This window comes from Paroedura picta, chromosome 7, assembly GCF_049243985.1.
Source record: "Paroedura picta isolate Pp20150507F chromosome 7, Ppicta_v3.0, whole genome shotgun sequence".
NCBI lineage: Eukaryota > Metazoa > Chordata > Lepidosauria > Squamata > Gekkonidae > Paroedura > Paroedura picta.
In genome coordinates, this window is record NC_135375.1 from 87,041,962 (window position 1) to 87,067,937 (window position 25,976).

Here is a 25,976-nt window from a genome sequence, read left to right on the forward strand (position 1 = left end):
GAACAAGCCTTGGAGACTCTTTTGAGATTGCTCAGGAGGATGGGTGCTGGCCTTGCAGCTTCCTTTATTCACCTGGGAAGACGTTCACCCTCCGCCTTCATTCAGCGAGCCCAAGAGGCTGGTCATCTTCCCATGTACCCTGAGTCGATAGATGCAGGTAAACTCTGGGTTGCCCCAGTTGCTCTGAACCTTGAACTTTATATACAGAAACTCTCTTGAATGTTCATTCTGGAAAGTAATAAACAATGAATGAATAAAAATCTGAACTCCTTTCAGTTGGTTAGATCCTGTGGAAGATTTCCATGTGCACAACAGTTCCTATGTAAGTGTATGTGGTAAAATTACTCTTCACTGACTGCTTACCAGTGGCATACCCAAGGCAGGGGGGGGGGTGCACTCCAACCCGGGGTGCAGCTTGAGGAATGTCTGTCCTTTTATTTTTAAAATGCAGTTGTGGCTGCAGCCACTGGGAGTATGGGGAAGTCTGAAGCGCCGAGCATAGCAAAAAGCACTCTTGGGTCAGCTAGAGTTCCCTTTCTCCAAAACTGAAGCAAACTTGCTTAACAGATCTTACAACCAAGCCAAAACTCTGATAGCTGCTACCACAATAGATGGTCTGCAGGTCATTTTCTCCTGCAGTCTAGCACAGCCATTCTAAAAATTTTTTTACCATTGAGAAACAACCTGAAACATTCTTCAGGCTTTGAGAAACCCCAGAAGTGGTGCTATCATGCAGAATATTATTGGGAAGCATAGCTGTGTACATGCCCACCCAGGGCCCTCCCCTTCCCACCCATCCCGGTCCAGCATTGGCCATGGGGGCGGGGGGCGGGTAGGTCAACATGACCATATATAACCATATCACTTGATAAAAGTTTAGCAGATTTAAACAATACATAAAAAGTTAATTAACTCCTACCCATTCAGTAAACCCTTCTAGGGCTATCAAGAAACTCCAGAGTTTCACAAAACCCTGGTTGAGAAAGCCTAGGCTGCCATTTCTTTCTTCTTTTCCTTTCACCCAGCTCAGCCAGATCTTGAGAAGCAGTAATTAGGATGTTGCAGCAGGATAAAACAACCTTTCCCTCTCTTAAACCCGGCTCGCTAGATTAGAAACTGCTGCTCAGATTAGAGCCAGTTTGGTGTAGTAGTTAGGAGCACCAACTTCTAATCTGACAAGCCGGATTTGATTCCCTGCTTCCCCACATGCAGCCAGCTCGGTGACCTTGGCCTCACCATAGCCATGACAAAGCTGTTCTGGCCGTGCAGTAATATCAGGGCTCTCTCAGCCTCACCTACCCCACAGGGTGTCTGTTGTGGGGAGAGGAAAGGGAAGGAGATTGGAAGCTGCTTTGAGACTCCTTCGGATAGAGAAAAGCAGCATACAAGAACCAACTCTTCTTCTTAATTACTACACCAAACAAGAGACCCCCTTCCAATAATATGAGACCTTTGTAGCATGAAAATTGTCTCTTAACCCTTTCCTTGCTATAGTTCATCATCTGGTTCTTGGCTTGTGTTTCCTGTTCTCAGGTCTTTGTGTCTGCTGCTCATGGTCCTAGCCTTGACTCCTCCTGAACCACAGGACCAAAATAAAAAAATGCCAAGAGGGTTAAGGAGTAATTTGCTCCTGTGCTCATAGAACAAAATCAACACCTCCTTCAGAATGGCCCTATTGCACGGGATTTCTTCACTTGCACTCTGCTGTGATTTTCAGGGTACCTTGAATTGGAATGTCTGAATGATTTCTTTTTCAATGTCATACTTGAATGTTCCAAGTAGAATTTCTTCATCTGTTTCATCATCTAGGCCCTAGAACAGAAGGGGAAATAGTTGGAGATTGCCAAGAGATTGAAACAACATGCACAATGAAATTCTGCATCAGGTGGCCTAGACACTGTCTGGACAGTGATTCTACATCAAGGTAAAACTAAGGTCAGTACATGGGCCTTGGTCTCTTCATCCTCAGCAATCTCTAGTGAAAGCAAACATCTTTGAAAATGAGCATGGAAGCACATACAATGTGCAAGTTCCATGGAACACTCTAGTTAAAGGGGGTTGGAGCAAGGATGTAGGGAAACAGTAGGTAGGAGGCAAGCAAAATGAGAGGCAAGAGAAGCAGAACCTTGACTAGAATCTGGCTGTTGCCCCGAAAAAAATCCTGGCTTGACGGGAAGCATCAACAAACCGACTAGGCCAGAAAGAACCAGGAAGCTTGGATAGCAAAGACATGGGAGAACAGTTCATTCAGTTTATGCTCATCAGGGCAATCCCCTTCAGAGCTGCTCCAATATAAATCCATTGAGGTCAATAGGCTGCGACTGGAGTAACTCTGCACCGTTGGTGGCTTGCAAAGAGTTAATTCGTAAAAGAAGAGACTCCCATTCTGTTCACATCCCAACTACAGGGCCATACCAATGATTGTTTTGTGAGTGTGAGTGTGTGTGTGTGCGCGTGCTTGAAGCCTGCTGGTTTCATGGTGGGGGAAATGGCAGTCAATGACAGGGAGAAGATGTTGGTGATATGCACTCTCCTGTCCCATTTGCTATAACATGCTTGCGTTGTGTTCTTTCCAAACTGATCAGCATAAAACATGTATAGGAATGAGCATACTGAGGATAGGAGAGGAGTGAGGGACCTGGAAAGAGGCCACTTAGAACAGGATGTTATGTGGATTACACAAACGCACACACACAAAACACACAAGTGCTCCAGTTTGGAAGTAAAGGTGGAGAAGAAACTTCTTCATAGAACCGGTAGGGAAATGAGGTGCTGTGTTGAGTTAAAAGGCAATACCCACAGAGACCACGAAATCCTTCAAGGCACTTGTGATGTTTCCATTAGGGGCGATGGCTTTGGAGATGTGCTGAACGGTAACAGCGACTGGATGGATTTTGTCAGGCAGTTTAATGACTACTTGGCCCTCAGATCCTTGAAAAGCCCAGCAGTTTCCAGGATAAACGTTTGGCTGAAAAAAGAAAGTGCTTCGGATTCAGAATATGGACTTCTGTGGGGGAGTATAGATGACTGTTAATAAGCACTTTATGCTTTTCCAGGTTACTGATCAGGCACAGAAGTGTGGTGAAATTTGACGCATCTCTTGGCTTGTATGTCTTCACCCAGAACTACTTTCCAATAAGTGGAAACCTGCAGATGTTTATTTTCATTACACTTTTCCTTAGGATCAAGTGGGGAAAAGACAAAACTGATAATATGAAAGTGAGCCACTGTCTTAACATAGCACAGCAAAAATTGAGTCCAATCGCACCTTTAAGACCAACAAAGGTATTCAAGGCATAATTGGACTCAGTTTTTGTTGTACTACTTCAGACTAACACAGCTACCCACCTAACCTAGGTAAAAGATCAAGGGCATGCCTGCTTGACAACTATTTGTCTAGGCGAACAAAGTTTGAGTTCGGAGGCACCAACAAAGTTTAAATTGGGGTATAAGCTTTCATGCGTATACACACTTCTTCAGATACATATTAACTGCCACTGGAGTCAAACTTCATTTTGTTGCTTCAGACTAACATGGCTGCCCACCTAAATTTGTCCAGGGGGCTAATGTTCAGTTCAGCCATATGAATGACCAGGTTGTGTGGTCAAGTTCCCAGATAGTTATGTTTTTATTTAGAGCCCAACTTTGATGCTCTTAAAGCAGACTGGAGAATGTAAAACATCACAATCAGACAGCATGCGATAACCAATGAAGAGTGTAAAATAATCAGCATTACATAATTAGCAAACAATGCGAGTACCAAACTACCTAAGGCAAAGTATAAAATAAATAATCAGAAAATGGAATTATCAGACAATGCAGCAAAAGCAAGGTGATCCCTACAATAAACATTGTAGTAGACCACAATCCCAGGGAAGCACTGGCTGGCACAGGAAGGGTTAAGTGCCCTCCTAGACTCCTCCGTTCTACTGCTCTTCTAATCCAATTGTCAAAATGCCCTTCTGAACATTTCTGTTCTGAGCAGTTTGTGGAATGACAGATGTATGGGAGACTTCTGGACCTCCTCAGGCAGACTATTCTTCCACAATGGGAGGCACCACTTGAGAATGCAGGTGAACTGGCAGCTGCTGATCTTACCCCTTTGCAAGGTGGCCCTTTTAGAAGGCTTTGCTCAGGTGAGCAAAGTTGCTGCAGAGGAGCAGAACAGAAGAGGCAGCCCTCCTAAGTATGTGGACCCAGGGCCAATAAAGACTTTGTAGGTGGTAACCATAACTTTGAACTTAAGTGGCTGACTGGAAAGGCCGTGCACAAGGAGTGCACATTTAACCCCCAAAAAGGATTAAATAAAATAATACAAAAAGCTACTCATTGACCTATTAAGGAGATAGAAACATAATAGAAAAATAGCTTTAAAATTCAAGAAAATGTGAGAAAGCACAAATAAAGACTTTTCACAAAGGTTCTGGAATGTATTGTAACCCCCCCCCCCGCACACACCCTTTTAAAAATCCTGTGCATTTCAACCAAAGAAATGACTGCCTAACAGGTGTGACACACCAGCTGTGCCTTGCAGCCTGCTGAGCATGGGGGAGGGAGATTAGGCCCGCTGCCTGGGGTATGTTGGGGCTTTAATGGGGTCTGTGTTATTTTATGGGATTTTATTACGAAAGACATCTATTACCCGCCATAAGCCACTATGTGGGAGTGGCAAGATACAACTGAATTATAAATAAATAATTAAAATTGTAACTGAGCTGCAGCGTTCTGTATCAGCTGGTGGGTATTTGGGGGCAAGGCAGGGGTGTTCTCATATTTTATAATATCTGAAAACAAAATCTGGGCTATGGTTAGCCATTATTCTTTATCTTTAGCATAGGGAAGGGTACATCTTTGTAACATTTTGATCATGTTGTTGGACTAAGTTAGTTCTCCCAAGGAAGGTCAAGACTCTATTGCTACATTCTCAACTAATGTGATTCCTGAGGAAGCAATCAAAACAAGTTTTCTCAAAGCCACGCAAAAGAATGCAGGGAATAGCTATTCCGATGGGTTGATTCTGGTGGTGGTACAAAGAACCATCAAGTCACAGCCAACTTTTAGCAACCTTGTAGGATTTTCCAGGCAAGAGACATTCAGAAGTGGTTTGCCATTGCCTGCCTCTGCATAGTAACCCTTGAATTCCTTGGTGGTCTCCCATCCGATTACTAACTAAGGATAAGCCTGCTTATCTTCTGAGATCCAACGAGATCAGGCCAGCTGGGGCCACTCATGTCAGAGTCACCAATATTATTACCAACAACATTTCTTGAATATCAGTGATAGAATATAGGCATTCAACTGCACCTCTAATATGGTGTCAGGCGGCTTTGCTGAAGAGATTAGCCATGGTATTAACCAGCAATTCCACATGGGCTCATAGCTCTCAGATGTTCTCTCCTTATCGATGGTGGCTCCTGAAGTTGAAAAAACAAAAGGAGCTAAGTTAATAGAGATGGCAAGTTCTATTTGTCAGCAATCATTATCTCATTAGTTTTGTATATGCTCCTACATATACCCGTGCTCAAACTTCTCATTGCCCACCAATTTGTTCGACAGCTTGCTGCTGACCTTGATGTCAACCATGAAGGTGGTTTGGCTGAAGCAGCCTCAGCCTCCTGTTATTTCTATTGGTAGGGGGTCCACCAATGAAGCCACATGTGGTCCCAGCACTGGCATACAGCCAAAGAAAGTGTTATAACTCTCTACTTTGATGTCCTCTGTTTTCCACCCAAAATTTCTATTTGCCCTTTCTGGGAAAGGTGATGTTTCCAGAGCAAGAAAGACATTGAAGAGAGGGGATAAGAAGATGCCAGTGGTTGATGAAGATGGTTACTGGAGATCAGGGCTCTATGTCATGATGGCAGTGGATCCCTAAAGAATGGATATGGCAAGCAGAACGGAAGAAACACTCAAGCAACAGGGCTCATTCTCATCGCCAGGTGATGGGAGATCCCTCTCAACTTTTTCAAGAGGCCAGGAAATACAAGAAGATTGTGCAGGTGCCTCTTGCAGAGGCTTACATGTGAACCAAACCTAGCATTATCCAATGGACACTCAAATACAGCTTTTTAAGCAGTTCATGGGTGGTCTTGATCAGTGGTCCCCAACCCGCGGGCAGTGGCCCGGTGCCGGGCCGCGAAGGCCTTGGCACCGGGCCGCAGCTCCCTCTCCCCGCCCCCCCCCCCCGCAGTAAAAAACTTCCCAGCTTGTGGCCCGGGAAGCTTCTTACTGCGGGAGGGGGGGAGAGGGAATCAGCGCCGCACATGCGCGGTGTGTGGGCGCGGCATGCGCGGGCGGGCAGTTGCCCTGCCGGTCCCCATCCTCAAAAAGGTTGGGGACCACTGGTCTTGATGGTATGTCAGCAAGAATGGCTTGGGCTGAAACTGCACAATACTCCATTTAATTAATATATGTTTTATGAAGAGAGGTCACTGCAGGGTTCTGAGATATTTGTAGGGAGAACTGGTAGCAGAGAGGAGTGCTTAACCCTTCCCATGTTCTCTGACTCACCCACAACTCAGCCAAATTGTGGCTGTTTTTTGTTGGCTGAATATCTGCAGGGAAGAACTGGCTGGCACAGGAAAGGTTAAGAACCTTCCTTCTCTTCCTCCTCCCTCCCTCCCTGTTTTCTTTGCATTATAATTAACATTTTTGAGGCAAGTCAAAACTTTCAATCCAAGGTTTGCACTGGGACATGGAGTTTTCCACATTTTCTGGTTATGGACATCAGAACAGCTTGAATCCCCTGAATCCTAACCCAACCCTACAGGCACATGCCCAGAAACATGCCACTGATTTCTCTGGAAATTACTTCCAAGGAAGTTCTCGAAATGGCCATGTTAATAAGGTTTTGTTTGTTCAGCCCTTAGAAATAAAAGGTTAGCCTTTTTTGTTCAGAGAAAACGCAAGAGAAGAAGTTTGTCTGTCATTACCGAGAGTTTTTTGAGCCCAGTCAGACATTTGTACATGATCCTCATATATCTTCTTAATAGCCAAATTGATCATTTCGAGCACTTGCTGTGAAGAGGAGGGAGAAACACCGCATCAGGCAAATTGAAGTGACTGCTTCTGGCAGATATTGAAGGCAAACGTTTGACAATATGAATTATGAACAGCCTTGTCAAAGCAGAACATCAGGATCTGCCTGCTACCACTTCTTGAATGCAGATTAGGGGGCTTTCTGAACTCAAGACCAAAAGAGATGTTCTCTCAGCAAGTGCGTAGCTCTAATCCTGGGTGTGGGAGGGCTAGGAGGGCCTTTGCTGCACTTCTGGGTTGAGCCCTGCTTAGGAAAACAACACAAAGACTGATTATGCATGGTAGCAGCCGCACCAGGCCGCTGCCAGTTTGTTGCAGCAGAGCATGCTGCTCCGCCGTTTCTTGTGTCCCCATGAGGGACACATTTCAGCAGCAGAGCTGGTCCACTGCTTTCTGTGTCCCCATGGGGTACATGTTTTGGCAACTAAATATCTCGGCTGCTGGAATGCATCCACCCTGGGAAACGCAGTCACAACTCTGTGCGTTTGTGTGGAGGGGTGAGGTGTGCTTTTTTGGATGAAGGTGGGATTACATGAGAACACAATCCATCTTCCTGCAAAATAATTTAAAAAGATTCCCATTTGATCCTGCGGTGCTGCAAAGCATTGTGGAGCTGAGTGGGGCATTTTCTGTCCCCTCTCGGCCACTGTAGCTCAGGGGAAAGCCAGGCCTAAAAGGCCCAGCTTTTCCTGTGTGCACAAGTCTGGCCCAGCCTGGCTGCTGATGGCAGCTGTGGCAAAAAAGGGAATGTGGGAAAATCAGCATTCCTTTGCCGCAGGCCATCAGAGGCCCTAAAGCAGGCCACGGCTGGGAGGGGACCGGACTGGTGTCAACGTCATGCATAAGCAGGGATTAGCCCTGCTATCATTCAGGCACCAGCATGGCTTTCTGACCAAAAAAGGGGTAGAGTAGATTAATAGGAGACAATGAACAGATCAGGGAAGAATGATGCACTCTTTACCAGTCAGCTCTCCCCCTCCAACCTCTATAAGAATAAGAGTTGGGTTTTATACCCTGCTTTTCATTACCTGAAGGAGTTTCAAAGTGGCTTACCATCGTCTTCCCTTCCTCTCCCTGCAACAGATACCCTGTGAGGTTGGTGGGGCTAAGAGAATTCTCAGAGCACTGTCCCTAGCCCAAAGTCACCCCACTGGCTGCATGTGGGGGAGGGGAATCACAGTCAGAGTAATTCAGCAGTGGAATAGGCTGCCTAAGGAGGTGGTGAGCTCCCCCTCACTGGCAGTCTTCAAGCAAAGGTTGGATGCACACTTTTCTTGGATGCTTTAGGATGCTTAGGGCTGATCCTGTGTTGAGCAGGGGGTTGGACTAGATGGCCTGTATAGCCCCTTCCAACTCTATGATTCTATGAATCAAACCCAGATCTCCAGATTAGAGGTCACAGCTCTTAACTACTATACCAGACTGGCTTTTGTGAACAGGCAGGCACTGGGAACTCCACTGTCTTTATAATTTACACTGTGGTCCTTAATATCAATAGAAAGCCATAGATTTGTCATTTGCATGAAAAATCTGTACCCTACAGTGATCCCATTTCCTTCAGCCAAACACTAGCATAGACATTATGGCACAGTATGAGGCAACTCCCATTACTGGAGTTTCTTTTGCCCAAACAAGTCATCACACAGCCAAGAAAGAATCCCCAGAGCTCCGTTTGCTAGTGACGGATCTCTTTCATTACTTCCATTTGGGATCCTTTTACATGATTGTCCTGAGTTTAATGATACCAGCTTTCCATAACATAAGAATGAAGACATCTCAACCTGTCATATAGGCTTCCCTGCGAGAGTCCATGTCATTCTGAGAAGATTTCATAATGGCATTTTAAGGGGATTTCATGAATAATCATTTCAAGAATAAACACACAAACTTATTTCTATACTCACTGTTGCACCCAGGCTGCTATGACAAAGAAGAAGAGTTGGTTCTTATATGCTGCTTTTCTCTACCCGAAGGAGTCTCAAAGCAGCTTACAATCCCCTTTCCAGACTCCCTGTGAGGGAGGTGAGGCTGATCAGTCAGAACAGCTTTATCAGTGCTGTGGCGAGCCCAAGGTCACCCAGCTGGCTACATGTGGGGGAGAGTAGAATCAAACCTGGTTCACCAGATTAGAAGCTGGCGCTCCTAATCACTACACCAAACATTGTGATATGGTGCACACTTTGATTTATGGGCTGCCCATCCCGCAGTGAGACCCCTTTGGGACCAACACCATTCTCCTACAGCCTGCTTCTCCTAAAAGTAGTAGAAACTGTAATTCTTCATTCCACTCAGTGTTTTTGGTAATAAGGCTGAGAGATGTGCTAGACCTGGCTTGCCAAGCCATCGCTGGTTTGGATCAACACCGAAACTGCATTCCTTACAAGAGCTCTAAATCAGCTGGCATGTGTGGCAAAGGTTTTAAGTTTTTTTCTGTTTGCCTGGGTGGGTAGTCCTACTTCTAATACTTTTGAACACTTACAAATACAGTGGAATTCAAGTAGCTAGCCCATGGAAGAGTAAGCAATGCTGTGGCCAGGATGTTGACTGGAGTGAATTGTAGGAGCCATATTACCCCAATCTTGTTCCATCAACTGTGACTCCCAAATTGCTTTTGGGCTAAATCAAGGTACTGGTAACTGGCCTTTAAAGCCCTATCTAGCTTTGGGCCTGTATATCTCAAGAATTAACCTCTTCCTTGATCATTATGGTCATCTTTGGAGGACCTGCTTCAGGGACCCCTGGATTTGGGGCTAGTTGGGTTACCAGACAGCAGCTAGCAACTAGCAACTAGCAGGAATTGGGAGGGACAGGGTGGGGTTACACCACTTCTAGGAGAAATCCAGAAGTGATGTCATGCCTTTCTAGAAATTGCTAGAAATTCTACCAAAGAGCTTCTGGCAATTCCTATTGCTTTCCTATATCACTTCCAGATTTTCCCCAGAAGCGATACAGAGATTCACAGGACAGTAACTTTTTTCCCTCTCCCACCACCACTAAGAGCAGCAGTAGGCAAGGCCAGCACTAAATGAACAGGATTGCTCTATCAGGCTTCATCCCAGGATCTAAATATCCAGGTCTTGAAAGAGCATAGAGAGGAAACAAAATCCCAGGAATTTACCATAGAATTTCTGACAATTTATAGAGTTACCCTAAGTAGGGAAAACCTGGAAGTGACGAAGCACACAGGACATTGCATTCCTCCTCCCCCTGCAAGCCTTCCACTGGTTGTCTGGCAAGGCCTAGCAACACTATATTTAGAATTCCTCCAGTCTACAATCATCTGCTTCCATTGGTTTAGACTGGAGTATCTCTCCATAGGATTGCACTACAAGTCTACTTCTTTAAGCCTTTATAAAGTAGTTATAGCATCAGAGCAATCAGGAGGAGCATGTGTGCTTAGAAGTTCAATGTTGTTCAATGAGGCTTATTCCCAGAAAAATGCCTGCAGGACAGATACCTAAGGAAGAAAGGCATGTCCGTCATGGACCCTGAAATGTAACACTGGAAGCAATAAGGTGCAGATGACTGTAACCATCGGTTTCTGAGCTCTTACTTCTTTGTTCTCTCCCGGGATGTCACTCTCTTCTAGAATCTGCTTTACAGAATGCAGAAGGCTCTTGTTGATACCACCAAACTGATCACGCAGGTGATCTATCTTCATTTTAAGGACTTCTATATCACGTGTCCGTTCTTCTAACAAATGATGTGACTGCCTTGCAGGGGGTGGGAATAGGAGAAGTGAAAATATTAGAAACTTCCTGATCATTTATGGCTAATCTGTAATGCAGTAGCCATAGAATGTAAAAAAAACAAAAACCCACCAACCCCAATTCAAAATTTGGGAATCAATGTTGGAGTGGGCAATAAATGACTTTTGTCTCTAGAGCATTTCTGTGGATAGGCACATGCATGAACACTACAGGATCACACAGAGTACAGTCTGTGAGGCTGCTGAATCCAGCCTGGGGCATTTCTGGAGTTTTAGGAGGCAGTGCATGGGGAGGACAGAATTAAGTGAGGGGAGGGAGCTGAGCTGAGATATGACACCATAGAGCCCACCCTTTGAAGCTGCTATGTTGGATGTCACCCAGACGCTAAGTAGGCATGTCAGTGATGATTCTACCATAGAGGTTTTGCCCACAAACCAGAGCGTTGTTCCTGATATTACTTCCGGGTAAAGTGGGCACATGGTGTTTATTTCTAGCTTCTTCCCTCCCTGCCCCCAATAAGTCCATTTCCATCCCCTGCCGGCTGGACCTGGCAATCCTCTCTGTAGTCTGGCGATCAACTGTAATTCCAGGAGAACTACAGCTCCCCCTCCTCCCCGAGGTTGGTAGCCCTAGCAGCCTGCCATTTCACACACTGTAGCTGCTAAGGTCTATTTTGAACTGTTCACACATTATAAGATAACTGTTTTTTTCCATCTTACAACTAGAAGAGCAAACATCTAGGTTTTTAAATGTGGTTGACCAAGTGTGGTAAGGAAAGGCGGCACAGTGGCACAGTACTATAAAGGGGCCTCAGGCAGGGATGTTAGAAGGAAGACTAGGATGTTACAAGCATGCTTTTGTCCATCTCTGAAATACTGATCCTTTATTATTTAAATTATGTAAAACATTGTCCTACCCCACCCACTATGGTTGGCTGAAGGTGGCTTACAAAAGCCAGTTAACTGAGTAACACAGAGATTAAAAAACCTGAACAATCAAAGCATCGGAAACAATAACAATATATTTTCCACATCATGAAGCTCCCACTATCCACTGTCAAAGGACCACAGTCTTACAAAATCAAACCAGTGTGAAAGCCCTCTTCTTCAGGGGGAGCATTTTACCAGTGGTGGCACTGCCAAAAACTGTCAATTCCTACCTAGGGTTACAGGTCTCAGACAGGGCCTGGAGATTTCCCGCCATTACAACTGATCTCCAGACCATCAAGATCATTTTTGCTGGAGAAAATGGCTGCTTTGAAGGGTGGAGTCTATGGCATTGTACCTTGCTGAGGTCCCACCCCTTCACAAACTACATTCTCTCCAGACTCCACCCCCAAAATCTCCAGGTATTTCCCAACCCAGAGCTGGCAACCCTGGTCCTAGCAGTGAACATGCAGAGAATTTTGAGGACACTGAGAGCAGAGAATTCTGAGGAGATTTGAGGTGGCAACAAATCACTTCACTCTTTCACGTGCACTCACTCTGGCCAAGAAAGAAAGGCATGGAGGCATACCCCTGGTCTATCAAGTTCAGTATTGCTCACTCTGACTGACAGTACCCCTCAAGCATTTCTAAGCTGAGGTTGTTCAGATCCTCTAGTACTTGATATGTTTAACTGGAGATGCTGAGGATTGAACCTGGGACTGTTTGCACAAAAAAGCAGATGCCCTACCACTGAGCCATATCGTCCTCCTTTGTTAACATGGTCAGAGATACTAAGCTGTCATTCTACTGCATGAGAGAAACATTTTAATGGGCCTTTCTCACTAGCTGAGGGTAAGAGAGAAGAAACGGCACATTCTCATTGGTTCAGCCATCACGTCACAGTTGTGTGTTTCATATATCCTGTCATTCTATGGATCCGCATTGAGAATGTTGCATTGTTGACTCTGACCCTTGAGCCAGCAGTGGACCTTTCTGAACATTTTGTGACAGGCTGACTCAGACACCAATTCACTGGCAGGCCACAGACCCATCCAGAAAGCCTTTGCTAATGATAAGACAGCCTGATGCCAGCTGCACTATTCCCAAGCTAAACATTTCCTCTTACCACACTGATTTCAGTTCTGCTTGATACTGCTGTGTGAGTTCCTAGAGAGGCAAAAGAAATACAGACTCTTCAATTCTAAGAAACTCAGTTGGTCGCTCAGGATATTCCCACTCCCTTGGGATATGGCTGTAGATGCATTGCGCCCAAAATGTATACTACTAGTTGACTAGAATTGCATCCTCACGTCCAGCTGGTGCAAATCTCAAAAAAAAAAAAAAAGTAAATATATATATGCACATTCAGCAGAGCTGTCCTTGCTGTTAGTGCACTTGAGCATATTGTCGTATCACGCCAATACTGTCTTCTCCTAGGGCAAGCTCAGTGCAGAAGATAGAAGGTACCATACTGTCTTGCCTTCATTTCTGAAGAACATCTGCAACAGCTGCTTTTCATCTTGACTGATCTTGCCTTGCACCAGCAGGGGAAGAATTTGTTTTGTCTGATGTTCTCCCACGGTTACAGGCCCTCCTCCCTGGTTGGGATGTTACATGTAATTTGCATTGGGTTTTTTAAATTTAAAATTTAAATGCTGATTTTCATGTCCTGACGTTTTAATGCTGGGATGTTTTAATGTTTTATGCTCACTTTTTGAGGACACTATTTGGATGGAAAAGTAGTGTTTTAAATAAAGGAAAATTAAAAAAAAAATTGTGGTTGAGTCATAGAGCTCTAGCGGTCACTCACAAGTGTGAATAAAAGAACTAAAGGGCTGCCAGAATATAATATCCAATGATGGGCAGATGCCATCTCAGTTTTCTTTCCAATAGAGAAAAGGGCTCACCTGTGACGAGAGAATGTCGAATGACCTCCTGCATACACATGAGTAGTAAACTGCAACTGCGGGAGGGAAGCAAAGAATTCTTACTGACATGGGTAGTTGACCCGGGTAACAAGTAATATCAGTGTCATATATAGGGACCTGTTTTCACAAGTGATGCTAAAATTCTTCACAGTCCCTCCCGTCGTGCTTCATGGCTGCTAATGTGCTCAGAAAACAGATTGTTCAAAAAATGAAGTTGGAATAAATGAGATTCTTTTTAATTGGTTTGCAGAAGAAGGAGATTGAAAGTCAAATAATTTGACATCTGCCCCATGAACTTGAGCCATTTCAAACTACTGCAAATGGGCCCAAGCAGTCTTGTCCTCCCCCTTGATGCCTTTGTTTCAGCACCTGGAAAGATTGCCTGGTCTTGCCATGCTGCAAACCTGATTGCAGTTGGACCTTCACAGTATTTTAAAATGGCCCAAGTTCACCTCTAAAATGGCAACTGGATCCGTAGGTTGGATCCATGGATGGCATAAGGTCTAGTCTGGCTCATGGAGTGCAATCCTACACTTTTAAAAGTCCAATAAACTTACAAAAGTATAAGTTTAGAATTGCACAACATAACTTCTCATCCTTAAAATTCCTTCTGAACATACCCCTCCTACCCAAAACCCCTAGTATAAGACACAGCCAGGGACAGCAGCCTCCTGGTGGGACCTGGGGATCCCCTTGGAATTATAGCTCATCTCCAGACTACAGAGATAAGTTCCCCTGGATAAAATGGCTGCTTTGAAAGATGGACAATGGCTTTGTACTCTCCTAAGGTCCCTCCCCTAGTTCCATCCCTCAGATTACCAAGAATTTCCTAACTAGTCTTAACCTCCAACTTCTATTCTCTGAATGTCTTTCTTAAAGAAATAAGTATTGTGGCAAAACTGGGAATCCTATTTTCAAAACTCGCCATATCACCTCCGCTCCATGTTAGACCCCTTGAACCTGTTTCAAAGTATTTTCCCACTTGCCTAAATTAGCAGTATTCTGAATGACCCCTTCTCTAATGTGCTAGCTGACTGTTAATGTGATCTTAAGAACACTTTCCTGGGAGTAAGCCCATTCGGCATAGACCTGCTTTTATAACAGGGTATCTCATTTCATATTCTTGGATTGTTTTAACAAAATTCAAATTGTTTACAATGTTTAAAATTGCTGTTTTATCTTTGATATATGATATGAGCCACCCTGAGCCCTTGAGGAAGGGCGGCACATAAATTGGAAAATAAAGTAAAAAAAAAAAAAGAATATCTCTCCTTGATGCTTTTTTTGATATTCAACTGTACTGATCTTCACATATTCCCTGTAGGATGCCCATGCCAAGCCAGTTAATTCATTCCAGTGTATGCTTGGTTTGCCTCCAAAGTTAAAAATGCATTTTAGAATTCTGTCAATACTCACCACAAATTATTGCAGCTGCTAGTAAAAAGAACTTGAGGAAATTTTCCATAGAGATCTGGTCTCTAAAGAGAAAAGAAGGGAGGGTTGCTTAACATTTTCACTCAAGGTGGAATTCTTGGAAGCCACAATGGCTGGAGAAAGAGTCCAATATTAGTACAGAGAATTCTGTGGTTTGCATGCAAAGCAATGTTGGGTGCTGGTTCTCTATATCCTGCCCGTTTGTCAGGAATCTCAGGATAGCACATGTGGTTCTCTATACTATTCTGTTCTCACAATAGTCCTGTAAAGTAGATTATGTGCAGAGAGAGTGATTGATCCCAGGTCAGTCAGTGAGTTTCAGTAGCAGCGTTGAACCTGGATCTGACACCGTAACCTGAACACTGCACTAGGGTTGTGTCTGCACTTGGCTTTTTATCCTCTCTGAGTCCAAATAAAACCTTCCCCTCCACACTTCATTTGATTTCCATTTTGATCTGGGGCACTTTAAATTTCCCCTCTGCAATGTCTATGATTGATCTGCGGTGGCACTGAGATTCCTATAGTTAACATAACAACTGAACAACAGTATACAATCCGACTGAACTATGTGATAATATGAAGCGCCAAGAGTGAAAGTGATACTTCCTAGACCAGCCTCAGCCCAATCTACCAACAAACGTTTTTTCTGGACTACGGAACTTGTTCCATTACACATGGGACACCTATGACTGGATCCCCTAATGTGTTCTTTAATGTTAAAACCTGCTATAACAGGGTTGGGGTTGGATAGAGTCTGTATATGGAGGGAGGGATAAATGCCCTATATCAATTACACAACAGGAATCACCTAATTTTCCCTATTAGGGGGAAAAGACACTTTTCCCCACTGTAAACAATATATTAATAATAATAGCATGTGGGGAGGGTATTTTCTATAAGGATGAGTGGATTCTGTGAGAATGATTTTCCCTGACATGATAGTAAAACAAATCTGCAATGCAAATCTCCTCTCCTTCTCTTCAGGCCTGCTTCTTAACAAAAATGTTGGGGGGGGGGGGAGGAGGAGGAGGAGGAGGAGGAGAAGAAGAAGTTTCTTATATGCCGCTTTTCTCTACCCGAAGGAGTCTCAATGCAGCTTACAGTCGCCCTCCCTTTCCTCACTCCACAACAGACACCCTGTTAGGTAGGTGAGGCTGAGACAGCCCTGATATTACTGCTCGGTCAGAACAGAAGAAGAAGAGTTGGTTTTTATATGCCGCTTTTCTCTAACCGAAGGAGTCTCAAAGTGGCTTACAGTCGTCCTCCCTTTCCTCTCCCCACAACAGACACCCTGTGAGGTGGGTGAGACTGAGAGAGCCCTGATATCACTGCTCGGTCAGAACAGCTTTATCAATGCTGTGGCAAGCCCAAGGTCACCCACTGGTTACATGTGGGGGATCGCGGAATTGAATCCGGCTTGCCAGATTAGAAGTCCGCACTCCTAACCACTACACCAAGCTGGCTCTCTGGGAAATCTGCCACTAGTCTTCCATATGTGTGGGATAACCCACAGAAACACTCAAAGGACTCCAAAACCTCTGTGGTTCATTTTTGATTCACTCTGCTTGAATGTTGTAGGGAGAAAAGAAGAGCTGAAATGACAGGCAGCTGAATGCAAATGCTGCAGTCAAATTTCCCACAAGATAGTAAGGAAAAGCACAACAGAGTTAAGTCACTCAAGCACTAATACTTCCATTGTAACTATATCCCCTGTAGTCTACATAGTGTGGCCAATGTAATTTTCACACACAAACCAGGTATGAAGGGGCCAATTGCAATCCATTCTTTTACTCCCCAAAATGCAGGGTGGAGCCAACCCATTCCTATTTGTGTTATGGGGTTTTGGTAATGATGAAGTATTATGTTAAGAGTGCATCAAAGAAAGAGAACCCAGAAATTGAATTTGCACTCGGTTTTCTGTATATGAGACATTTTCTCATTTAAAAATATAGTAATTAGATTATCCCTGGGTGATTCAGCAAAACCACTTGTGCTACTTATACAGACACAGAGGAGAAGAACAAGGGGAGAAATACATAGAATTCACGTCAGTGTACTTCATGTTCACCTTTGTGTTACCTGTACCTCCTTATCACTTTAGTCCAAATATGTGGTCAGATGGAGGGTGCCAAGATGAATGGCCAGTGTGGACGCTATTTTATCTTGCTTTAGTTTTTCTTTGTATGCAAAATCAGAATGACTTCATGCATAAACTTTTTTTCTTTTTCCAAAATAGATTTGTGGCCAAGGGCCATGTCAATTGTGGCTTCTCTTGCCAGGCTTCCTGCTTGGGTTCATTTCCCCCCCCCCCAAAAAAAAAAGCAATCTTGAAAAACTACTTACTTTGCATAGACATAGGCCCTTGAGAGATATCCAGGGAGGCAGAGAATAGTCAGTGCTATGAGGCAAGGAATGTTGCATATATTTCCTGGGGCAGGAACAAAACAGAACAACCCAGTCACAAGACCTGCTGGTACCTCCTCTCAATGGACAATGGAATCTATTTCTGTGGACATCTGACCAGTCTGAGCTATGAGCTGGGATGAGCTTTCTCCCTCCTTTGAAAATGTGGGCGTTTTTTCAACAGGTTACATTGCTAGGAGCATAGCAAGGAAAGTCTTAATACCACTCTGTTCTGCACTGGTTAGACCTCATTTGGAATATTGTGTCCAGTTCTGGGTATGACAGGTGTGACAGTCACCCCTAGACTAGACTTCTGCAACTCGCTCTACACAGGCCTGCCCTTAACCTTGATTCAGAAATTGCAACTGCTCCAAAATGCTGCGGCCAGGATCCTCACAAATACAATGTGGAGATCCCACATCAGGCCTGCACTTCAATAACTCCACTGTCTCCCAGTTGAATTATGGATCAGGCTAAAGGTTTCGGTAATCACCTTCAATGCCATATGCAATCTGGGCCAGGTGTACACGAGAGACCGTCTCTCTGCCTATACCCCCCAAAGAGCCACCGCCGTTCTGCCACTGCCAACTGGCTGGTGATCCCTGGCCTCAAAGAAGCACCTTGGACCTCAATCAGGGCCAGAGCTTTCTCTGTCCTGGCCCCCCACCTGGTGGAATGAGCTCCCTGAAGAGATCAGGGCCCTTCCCGAACTACATTTCCCAAGGGCCTGTAAAAGGGAGCTCCTCCACCAGGCATTTGATTGAGGCCAGCCCAAACACTCACCTCCATGATCTGAGCCATGCTGACCTGCTGAGAATTGTGAATCTGTTATAGTGTTTTGTTATAATCTGTTAAGTTTGATTTTGAAACCACTGTTATGTTACTAACATTATATTTCAATGTATACCCATGAGGTTTTATCTAAACCGCCCTGAGCTTTATGGGAGGGCGGTATAGAGATTCAATAAATAAAATAAAAAGGAATACCCTACTTTTCCATCACACTACAGAAAAGGGGCTCAGTATCTTTGTTCTTTTAAGGCCCAGTCACCTGCACATAGTCCCCAAAGTATCGCCACTCAGCAATTTAATGTTTCTGTAAACAACATTGCATCTGTGGCAGGAAACACACCCTGCCCTCATAAACCTACTCATTTAGATATGGGATTCTCTGTTTGTCTTACCCATGTAATGTATTAAGGTTTTAAAAAATGGCTAAAATGTATCCAGGGAAACTCTGACATGTTATACATGTCTGTAGGTTGGTGCAAACCATGGACTTCAGTGGTAAACATTTACCTTACTATGGATGGACACAGTAGTACAAAAATAACCCCACTGATGGCAAAAATTACTAGTCAGTAATAATGATAGATGTCTGAAACAGGCCCTGGGTGTTCTGAAGCTGATGTCTGCCACCACATGTATGGATTTTGCTTGGTGACATTTTACAACCCTCCCCAAAATTGGATTTTAGCATAGGTGATGAATATATCCTTAACATGATTTGTGTAAGCTTTTTTTACACTCCTGTATTCAATATGATCACTGCTTACAATTCAGAGAAAGTTTGACTTCTCTAATTTCTTTTGACATTCATTGTAATTAGGCAGATCGTTGAATCCTTAATTGTCATCCATTTCAATGTGTACCTAGCCTTTTCTGAATTACACTCTGGTTTAGTTTAAAAATAGAATGATGAATAGACATGAGGAACACCCATCGTTTCAGATAGAACTCCACTTGTCATTGTAACACATATTCTTCCAAAAGGTATTTAGAAGGTGGAAAAGTCTCTCTATCTATTAGCTATGTTAATTCTGTGAATATTATACCAGAAAGATTAGAAAGTAGGGAAGAACAGCCTAGCATGTTGGTCCTGCTCATGGGACAAAGCTGATTTCTATCATATATGCTGGGAATGTACTCAGGAGTCAGATTTTTAAAAATAAGTGGGAATAAAACTGTAATACAGAACTGTTCAAGATTAATCTATCTCTGAAAGCTTAAATTGTTTTATTAAATTACTTTGCAGTGGTTCGTAAATCATCTGAAGGAATGGTACTCAATCTATTAACTTTGGCAAGAAGGGTATTTATATATCACTGGAAAGCTCAATCTGTAAGAAGGAATGGTTAATAAATGTATGGGATGCAATAAAGATAGTAAAAATGACAACACTGACGCATGATAAAGAAGGAATAGGCTGAAAATCCTGCTCATATCCTATTCTCTGTTATATGGGAAAACCCATGCTTTGATCAGGAATAGTTATACACATTATTATATGTATTTATGAGTTTTAAACAAGGGGAGCAGGAAGAGATGGAAGAACATTTATTTACATTATTGTTTTATAATGTGAATGAACAGAGAACTCCATGATGAAATAAGGAAGAAAAAGGAAATGTTCAAGAAATGGAGGGAAGGACATATCTCTAAAGAAGTATATTTGGGGGTTGCTAGGCCCTTGAGCTGCCATCAGAGCTGCCAAAGTTCAGAGAGTTCTGAGCTTGGCCAGGGAGACTTACTACAACAAGAAAAGCTTCTTCAGATATGTGAGAAGCAAACACAAAATAAAAGAGGAGACAGGGCCACTGTTGGGTGAAAATGAAGAAACTCTGACAGAGGACAGAGAGAAAGCAGAAAGAATCAGTGCCTACTTTGCCTCAGGTTTCTCTCACCAAAGAAAAGGCTTATCTAGTGATGGAAGCAGGCAACACACAACATCTAGGCTGCTGGTTGCCATGGACAGAGAGGTTGTCAAGAGGCCCCTGGCTGAACTGGATGAGTACAAATCCTCTAGGCCAGACAGCATACACTCAAAAGTGTTCAAAGAACTTTCTAGAGCACTTGCAGAACCTTCATCCATAATCTTCAAGACCACTTGGAGGATACGAGATGAGACACATGACTGGAGGAGAGCAATTGTTACCCCAGTCTTCTTAAAAGGCAGGATGATCCAAGGAACTACAGACTGGTCAGTCTGATCTCTGTCCCAAGGAAGATACTGGAGCAGATTTTTAAAGGGGTCAGTTTGTAAGTATCTTGACAACTTAGTGATCCAGGGAAGTCAGCATGGATTTATCCTCAACAGGACTTTGCCAGATCAACTTTGTTTCCTTTTGTGATTGAATGATGAGCTAACGGGATCATGGGAATGCCACTGATGTTAGTTACCTGGATTTCAGTAAAGCTTTTGACAGGGATCTCCATGATGTTCTGATGGGTAAACTGGAGGGCTGCAGACTGGACTCTAGGATAATTAGCTGGATAGGGAGTTGGTTGGAAAAACACACCCAAACAGTATTTGTAAGTGGTATTTCATCTGGTTGGAGAGAGGTATCTGGTGGGATATCACAAAGGCTCAGTACTTTTCAATAGTTTTATAAATGATCAAGGGGGAACACTTAATTCTGGCATTAAGGGACATTCATGGGAGCAAAGCCAAGAATATACATACTTAGTACACTAGTTTGAGCACACACATTTGTACTCAAGCCTGATGACAAGGTGGTGGTAGAGCTGGACTCCCTTTCAATAATTTCTCTGGTAAACATCAACGGCCCTCTGATTAGTGGCTCTCCTGTCAAAGAAAGATATCTCATTAGGCAGAGGTCAACTGTTTCATGCTAGTGTCTCAAAGGTCTTTAACAAAAAAGATCTCCTTCCTTTTCTTTAATTCTTGCTACCAATGAACATCTGTCACCAAAGGACATAAACATTGTACAAGGCTGCTATGGAATTTATAATGTACAATGAGGATCCTTAGTGTAATGTCTGTGGACATCATGGAGCTCCACTGATACCGATGCTGAAGCCCACCAAGTGTTTTTAGAAAGGGGGCCAAGCCAGATGGGTCTTTTGCCCAGTAGGGCTTCTGACTAGCAACTGGAAAGCTGACAGGCTGTGCTGGAGGATCATTTTTCTGGCAGTCTGGTTGCACTGATGGGCCAGGACCCCACCTGGCTCCCTTTGCCCAGCATGCTTCAGTTCTATATAGAAGCAGAGACGACCCGTCAGCTGAGGAGGAGTAGACAAGAAAAGATAGGGTCATTCTGCACAAGTTTAATTTAGCGGTAGTCTTACCTTTCGTGGATGCTTTTAAAAAAAATTTCACACAACGTCATGCACAATCCACCAACTCCTTGCCAAGCTCCTGCTACATCGTTCCATTTTTAGCGGGAGCTGGGAAATCCAGAAAAGTGGATTACCCCCCCCCCCAAAAAAAAAGAGTGTGCCTGCTGCGAGCAAGCAGCAGCATACCCGCCAAACACATGTGTGTTCTAAAAATAACACTAGTTGTCCTCCAACTCACCTTTCCTATTTCCGGGAGACGAGACTGCCTGATTAAAAAAAAAAAGCCAAGATGCATGGAGCAACATGGAGGCATTTATGCAGCTTGCCCTGGCGATCTTGCTGAAAAACCACTAACCCCTTTCACAGTTGCTGAAAACATTCCCCTCCAAATGTCCTGTGCTTGAACTGTGATTTTTTTTACCTTTTACACATGTGTAAACGCATAAGCACAGGCATGATCACTAGCATACATAGGGCTTGAAGAGCCCTGTGCACATTTGAATCCTTGCTTACGCGTTTATACATGTACATTTATTTTTTAAATAAAGGAAAGGGTTAAGTTGGAGGCTCCAGGACATCACAACATTTGATTGGTTTGCCAGCTTGATTGGCAGAGCCAGGTAGGATGAATTGCTACGCAAAACAGATGCCTTGCTCTCCCCACTGGCCAAACTGGAAGCTGAAGACTAGTGGGGACAAAAGGCTGCGTGCAAAACATTCAGTGGGAATCACACAAGATGGAGCTGGGTATGGAATTGCCCATGGTTTTCAAGCTGGTGATGACAAAAACTTCAAACAATATAAGCAGAATGAGTTCATATTCAAGGACCTAGCCATACCTTAGAATAAAACATATCAAAAGAAGTCACCAATTGAATAGACCTCAGCCACGACAGACCTAGGATTTTTTGAAATTTCCAGATGGCTGATGCTCACAGTCATTTAGCATTCTCTAATAAGGAATACAAGAGCCTCTTGTGGCGCAGAGTGGTAAGGCAACCGTCTGAAAGCTTTGCCCATAAGGCTGGGAGTTCAATCCCAGCAGCCGGCTCAAGGTTGACTCAGCCTTCCATCCTTCCGAGGTCGGTAAAATGAGTACCCAGCTTGCTGGGGAGTAAACGGGAATGACTGGGGAAGGCACTGGCAAACCACCCTGTATTGAGTCTGCCAAGAAAACGCTAGAGGGCGTCACCCCAAGGGTCAGATATGACCCGGTGCTTGCACAGGGGATACCTTTACCTTTACCTTTTTAATAAGGAATACAAGATGACTCTTTCATTGCAGATGGATCTGAGAATAGTTCAACATAGATCTAGGTACTATAGTCTTGGAAACCTTTTAAGTGGTGTAATTTATAGGATGCCATGTACTACATCCCTTTTCCAAGCTCCTCCTCCAACATATCCACGTTAAGTGACTAGTTCTTTTGAAAAGTTAACAACACTTTTTGACTTTACTACCATTTTCTTGTCCTTCTTCAGTGCTCGAGGACATTGGGCTTGATGAGGTGGCAGAAACTGTAGAACTGTTTCCTGCAGAATTATGCAAATACCAACTGAAAAGGGAAAAAACAAATGATTATAATAAATGATTTCTGGAATTTCTCAAAGAGCATTTAGAATTTCAAGAAAAGTTGGAGATGCCTCTTCCAGCAACAAAAGATGCCTGCCCAGCTGTTGCTTTCAACATTATTTGGGGACATGAGAAGCACTAAAGGCAATGTTAACAATTTAAAGCTCAGCTTAGATGTCTCTCTGAACCAGGGTTTAAGTGAAGTGTGATTAGTGTTGCTGTCTTTGCTAACTATGGTTACTTAGGGTCTGGTCAAATCAGAGTTTGAAACCATGGCTTCAAGTTGGATTCATAACTACATTCAGTTTTATGTTTTCTTGCAATGTATAAACACAAGCAATACTTGGGGCCATTCCGCACCAGGATCTATGTTGCAAATTGGTTGCAGAACGAAAAACGCCATTTTAAATAGTGGAATTCGTCGTTATGCATACCTGCCTTTGTAGTGGAATCCAGTTGCATTTCTATCGTTTCCCACAGGTTTCCGGTCTTGGCAAAAATCGCTAGCCAGGAAGCGATATTGCCGAGCTTTGTCCAGCCCCTGGCCGTCAATCAAACGAGCAGCCAATGGGCGGCCGTTATCATGGTCCCGAAAAGCCCCTTTCCCTTTAAGGCAGGTTAAAAAAAAAACACGTTGCAACGAATCTGTGTTGATTCGTTGCAACAGAGAGACCAATCTAGCTAGCAGGTGGTGTTTGAGCTGCCGTTTCATCGTTGCCACGATCTCCCTGAGTGAAACACCCCCCCCCCCCCGCACGGGCGCGATTTCTGGCTGAAAATAAAAGGAAGAACAAAGGGAAAATAAACCAGCAAACGGGGCTGTGTGGTGCTTGGTGACTTAAAACAGCTCTGGGGAGGGACTGCAGCTGGGGAAGCCTCGCTGGGTAAATGAAGGCTTGCCAGTGCGTTGATCTCTGCTCGCTCCGAGAAGAAAAAAAAAATGGCGATCGCTTCGTCGGAAGATCAGAGGAGAGAGCCTGGGGGAGGGACTTTGCAGAAACCGCAACAATGGTAACACAGAGAACTTTCCCGCTAGTGTTGCAGATTGGTTGCAAGAGTGTAGCGCTTTCCGGAGGGTGAATCCACTTTTTGGGATTTCCCTGAAAGCGCTACAACGAAGCGCTTTTTGCGGATCGGTTTCAGGAGTGTGGCAGATTATCAACGACTTTGTGCATAACTGCATTTTTGTAGCGATTTCAATTTGCCACACTCCTGCTACAAAGAATCTTTGCGGAATGGCCCTTGGATTTCTTATTGGGTTACATCAGTTCTTCCTTATGATCAAAATTTCATATATCTGATGGATTTTAGCATGTTCAATGCAAAACTGCCATATGACCAAATGGTATAGTATACAAGATGATCTCAATTGGTTATCTCTCTACTTCAATAAGACAAAAGTCCTGGCTTTAAGGTGGCTATGCGTAAAGTCCAATTTTAGATGCCAACAGATCTTTTGTTGAGTAAATTGCAAGGGATTCTGGGGTACCCTCATCTGACTTGGATAATTAGGCCAAATGTCAAACTATATGAAGACAGTGTATCCTAGAATGTCTCCAACATTCTCTAGGAGTAGCACTTTGCAGTCAAACTTTTTGGGCCAATTGTCCACGATGACTAATCTTCTCAACAAAGAAGTCCTGGTAAGTTTTTGCGGGACAGTAAGTGGTTGGAGCACGGATTAAAAACTGGTGATTTAAATTATGAGAAAAGAGGTAGAGACAATGTCAACTGAACATAGAGCGCCAACTGAACATAGAACGCACCAAAGTGTATGAGCAACCATAACATCACCTCCAGTTTTCAAGGTCTCTGCTATATGAATGCAGAGGACACCTCTAACATCTTGATAGGACATAAGAGACAATCAGCTTTCCACACATAGTCCATGGTATGTTACCTCCCCCCCCCCAAGTATGTGGACATCTGTCTCTCTGAATCAATCTCTCTACCTGTTTGATTGCAACCCTCCTGATCCTGTAGGCCCTCTGGTATCATCATGATCATTTGGGTTATCTTGAAAGACTGGAGTTTGTGGACTTCGGCGCACAGAGCGTCTCCCATTCATCACTGAAAGGGTGTACTAGAACTTGCTGTTCTGCAAGAGAAATCAGTTGGTTTCTTCTAAATGAATCTTGTGCCCTGAAAAGCAATACCACAAAAAAGAAACATGCAATAAAATCCCTGCTTTCAGAGTTTCCATTCTGTCTTGCCCAACGCACTTCTGTGATGGGTGGGGGTGGTTTGCTTCATGCATCCAGAATGTGATGTCATAATAGGGACCGAAGAGTGAACTAAACATGATAGTTTAGTGATGTCATAATAACAGAGCAGTTTGCTTTACATTTGCTGCATGCCAACGTTCAAAAGCAGTGCACTCTTATGCAGACTTACTCCTCTTTTAGAATGAAGGAACTGGGCCCAAGATGGCACTGTGAGTGCCCAAGTTTCCTTAGAGTCCACATAGATAATGCTGACCAGAACCCCGAAATGTATTCTTTAGGGGTGTGCTCATTTTTCTTTTTCATTTCATATACTTGTAAAGGATTTTATTCACTTTATTTTTACATGTGTCCATTATGATTGATTCTTCCTTTTCCCACCCCACAAAGTGTGCTGGGGAGGGCTGCAGTTGCTCCAGCTGCCGTGGGGGTAGCTCCCATCGTGGGAGCTGGCCAAGAGGCTTTGCTTGTTTAGCTCTGCATACTCCTGGCTTCCAGTGACCATTCTGGGCTGTGGCCCACCAGGAACATTCCCTGTAAATGCACTAGCCAGTCTGCCCCTGACCATCAAGGGAAGTAGGCAAAAACATTCAGAACAACACACAGTAAAAGCAAAAACAAGCAGCAAGGCCACATTTAAACATTCCTAATATTTGGATTCCA

At 43.8% G+C, this 25,976-nt stretch overlaps 1 protein-coding gene across 1 annotated transcript; it reads right to left on the minus strand.

The window, feature by feature from the left end:
• Positions 1-19: 19 nt before the first annotated feature.
• Positions 20-25,351, minus strand: LOC143841226 (SUN domain-containing protein 3-like). Its single transcript, XM_077345275.1, has 13 exons — positions 25,044-25,351; positions 22,980-23,074; positions 20,903-21,025; positions 17,380-17,464; positions 15,019-15,080; positions 13,582-13,637; positions 12,801-12,841; positions 10,592-10,751; positions 6,933-7,017; positions 5,305-5,414; positions 2,801-2,968; positions 1,723-1,812; positions 20-228 (listed from the first exon to the last, which is right to left on the minus strand). The coding sequence occupies exons 1-13, from the start codon at positions 25,157-25,159 to the stop codon at positions 85-87; spliced, it is 1,335 nt and encodes a 444-aa protein (XP_077201390.1). The 5' UTR covers positions 25,160-25,351; the 3' UTR covers positions 20-84.
• Positions 25,352-25,976: the final 625 nt, after the last annotated feature.

What these genes read in the sequence shown, in the direction of transcription:
- LOC143841226 (XM_077345275.1), bottom strand. Translation starts at nt 25,159, where the DNA reads ATGAATGGGAGACGCTCTGTGCGCCGAAGTCCACAAACTCCAGTCTTT. An exon ending in GGAGGGTTGCAATCAAACAG is followed by an intron (nt 23,075 to 25,043) that starts GTAGAGAGATTG and finishes TTCCCTTTTCAG; the next exon opens with TTGGTATTTGCATAATTCTG. An exon ending in TCGACATTCTCTCGTCACAG is followed by an intron (nt 12,842 to 13,581) that starts GTGAGCCCTTTT and finishes TTGCCTCTCTAG; the next exon opens with GAACTCACACAGCAGTATCA.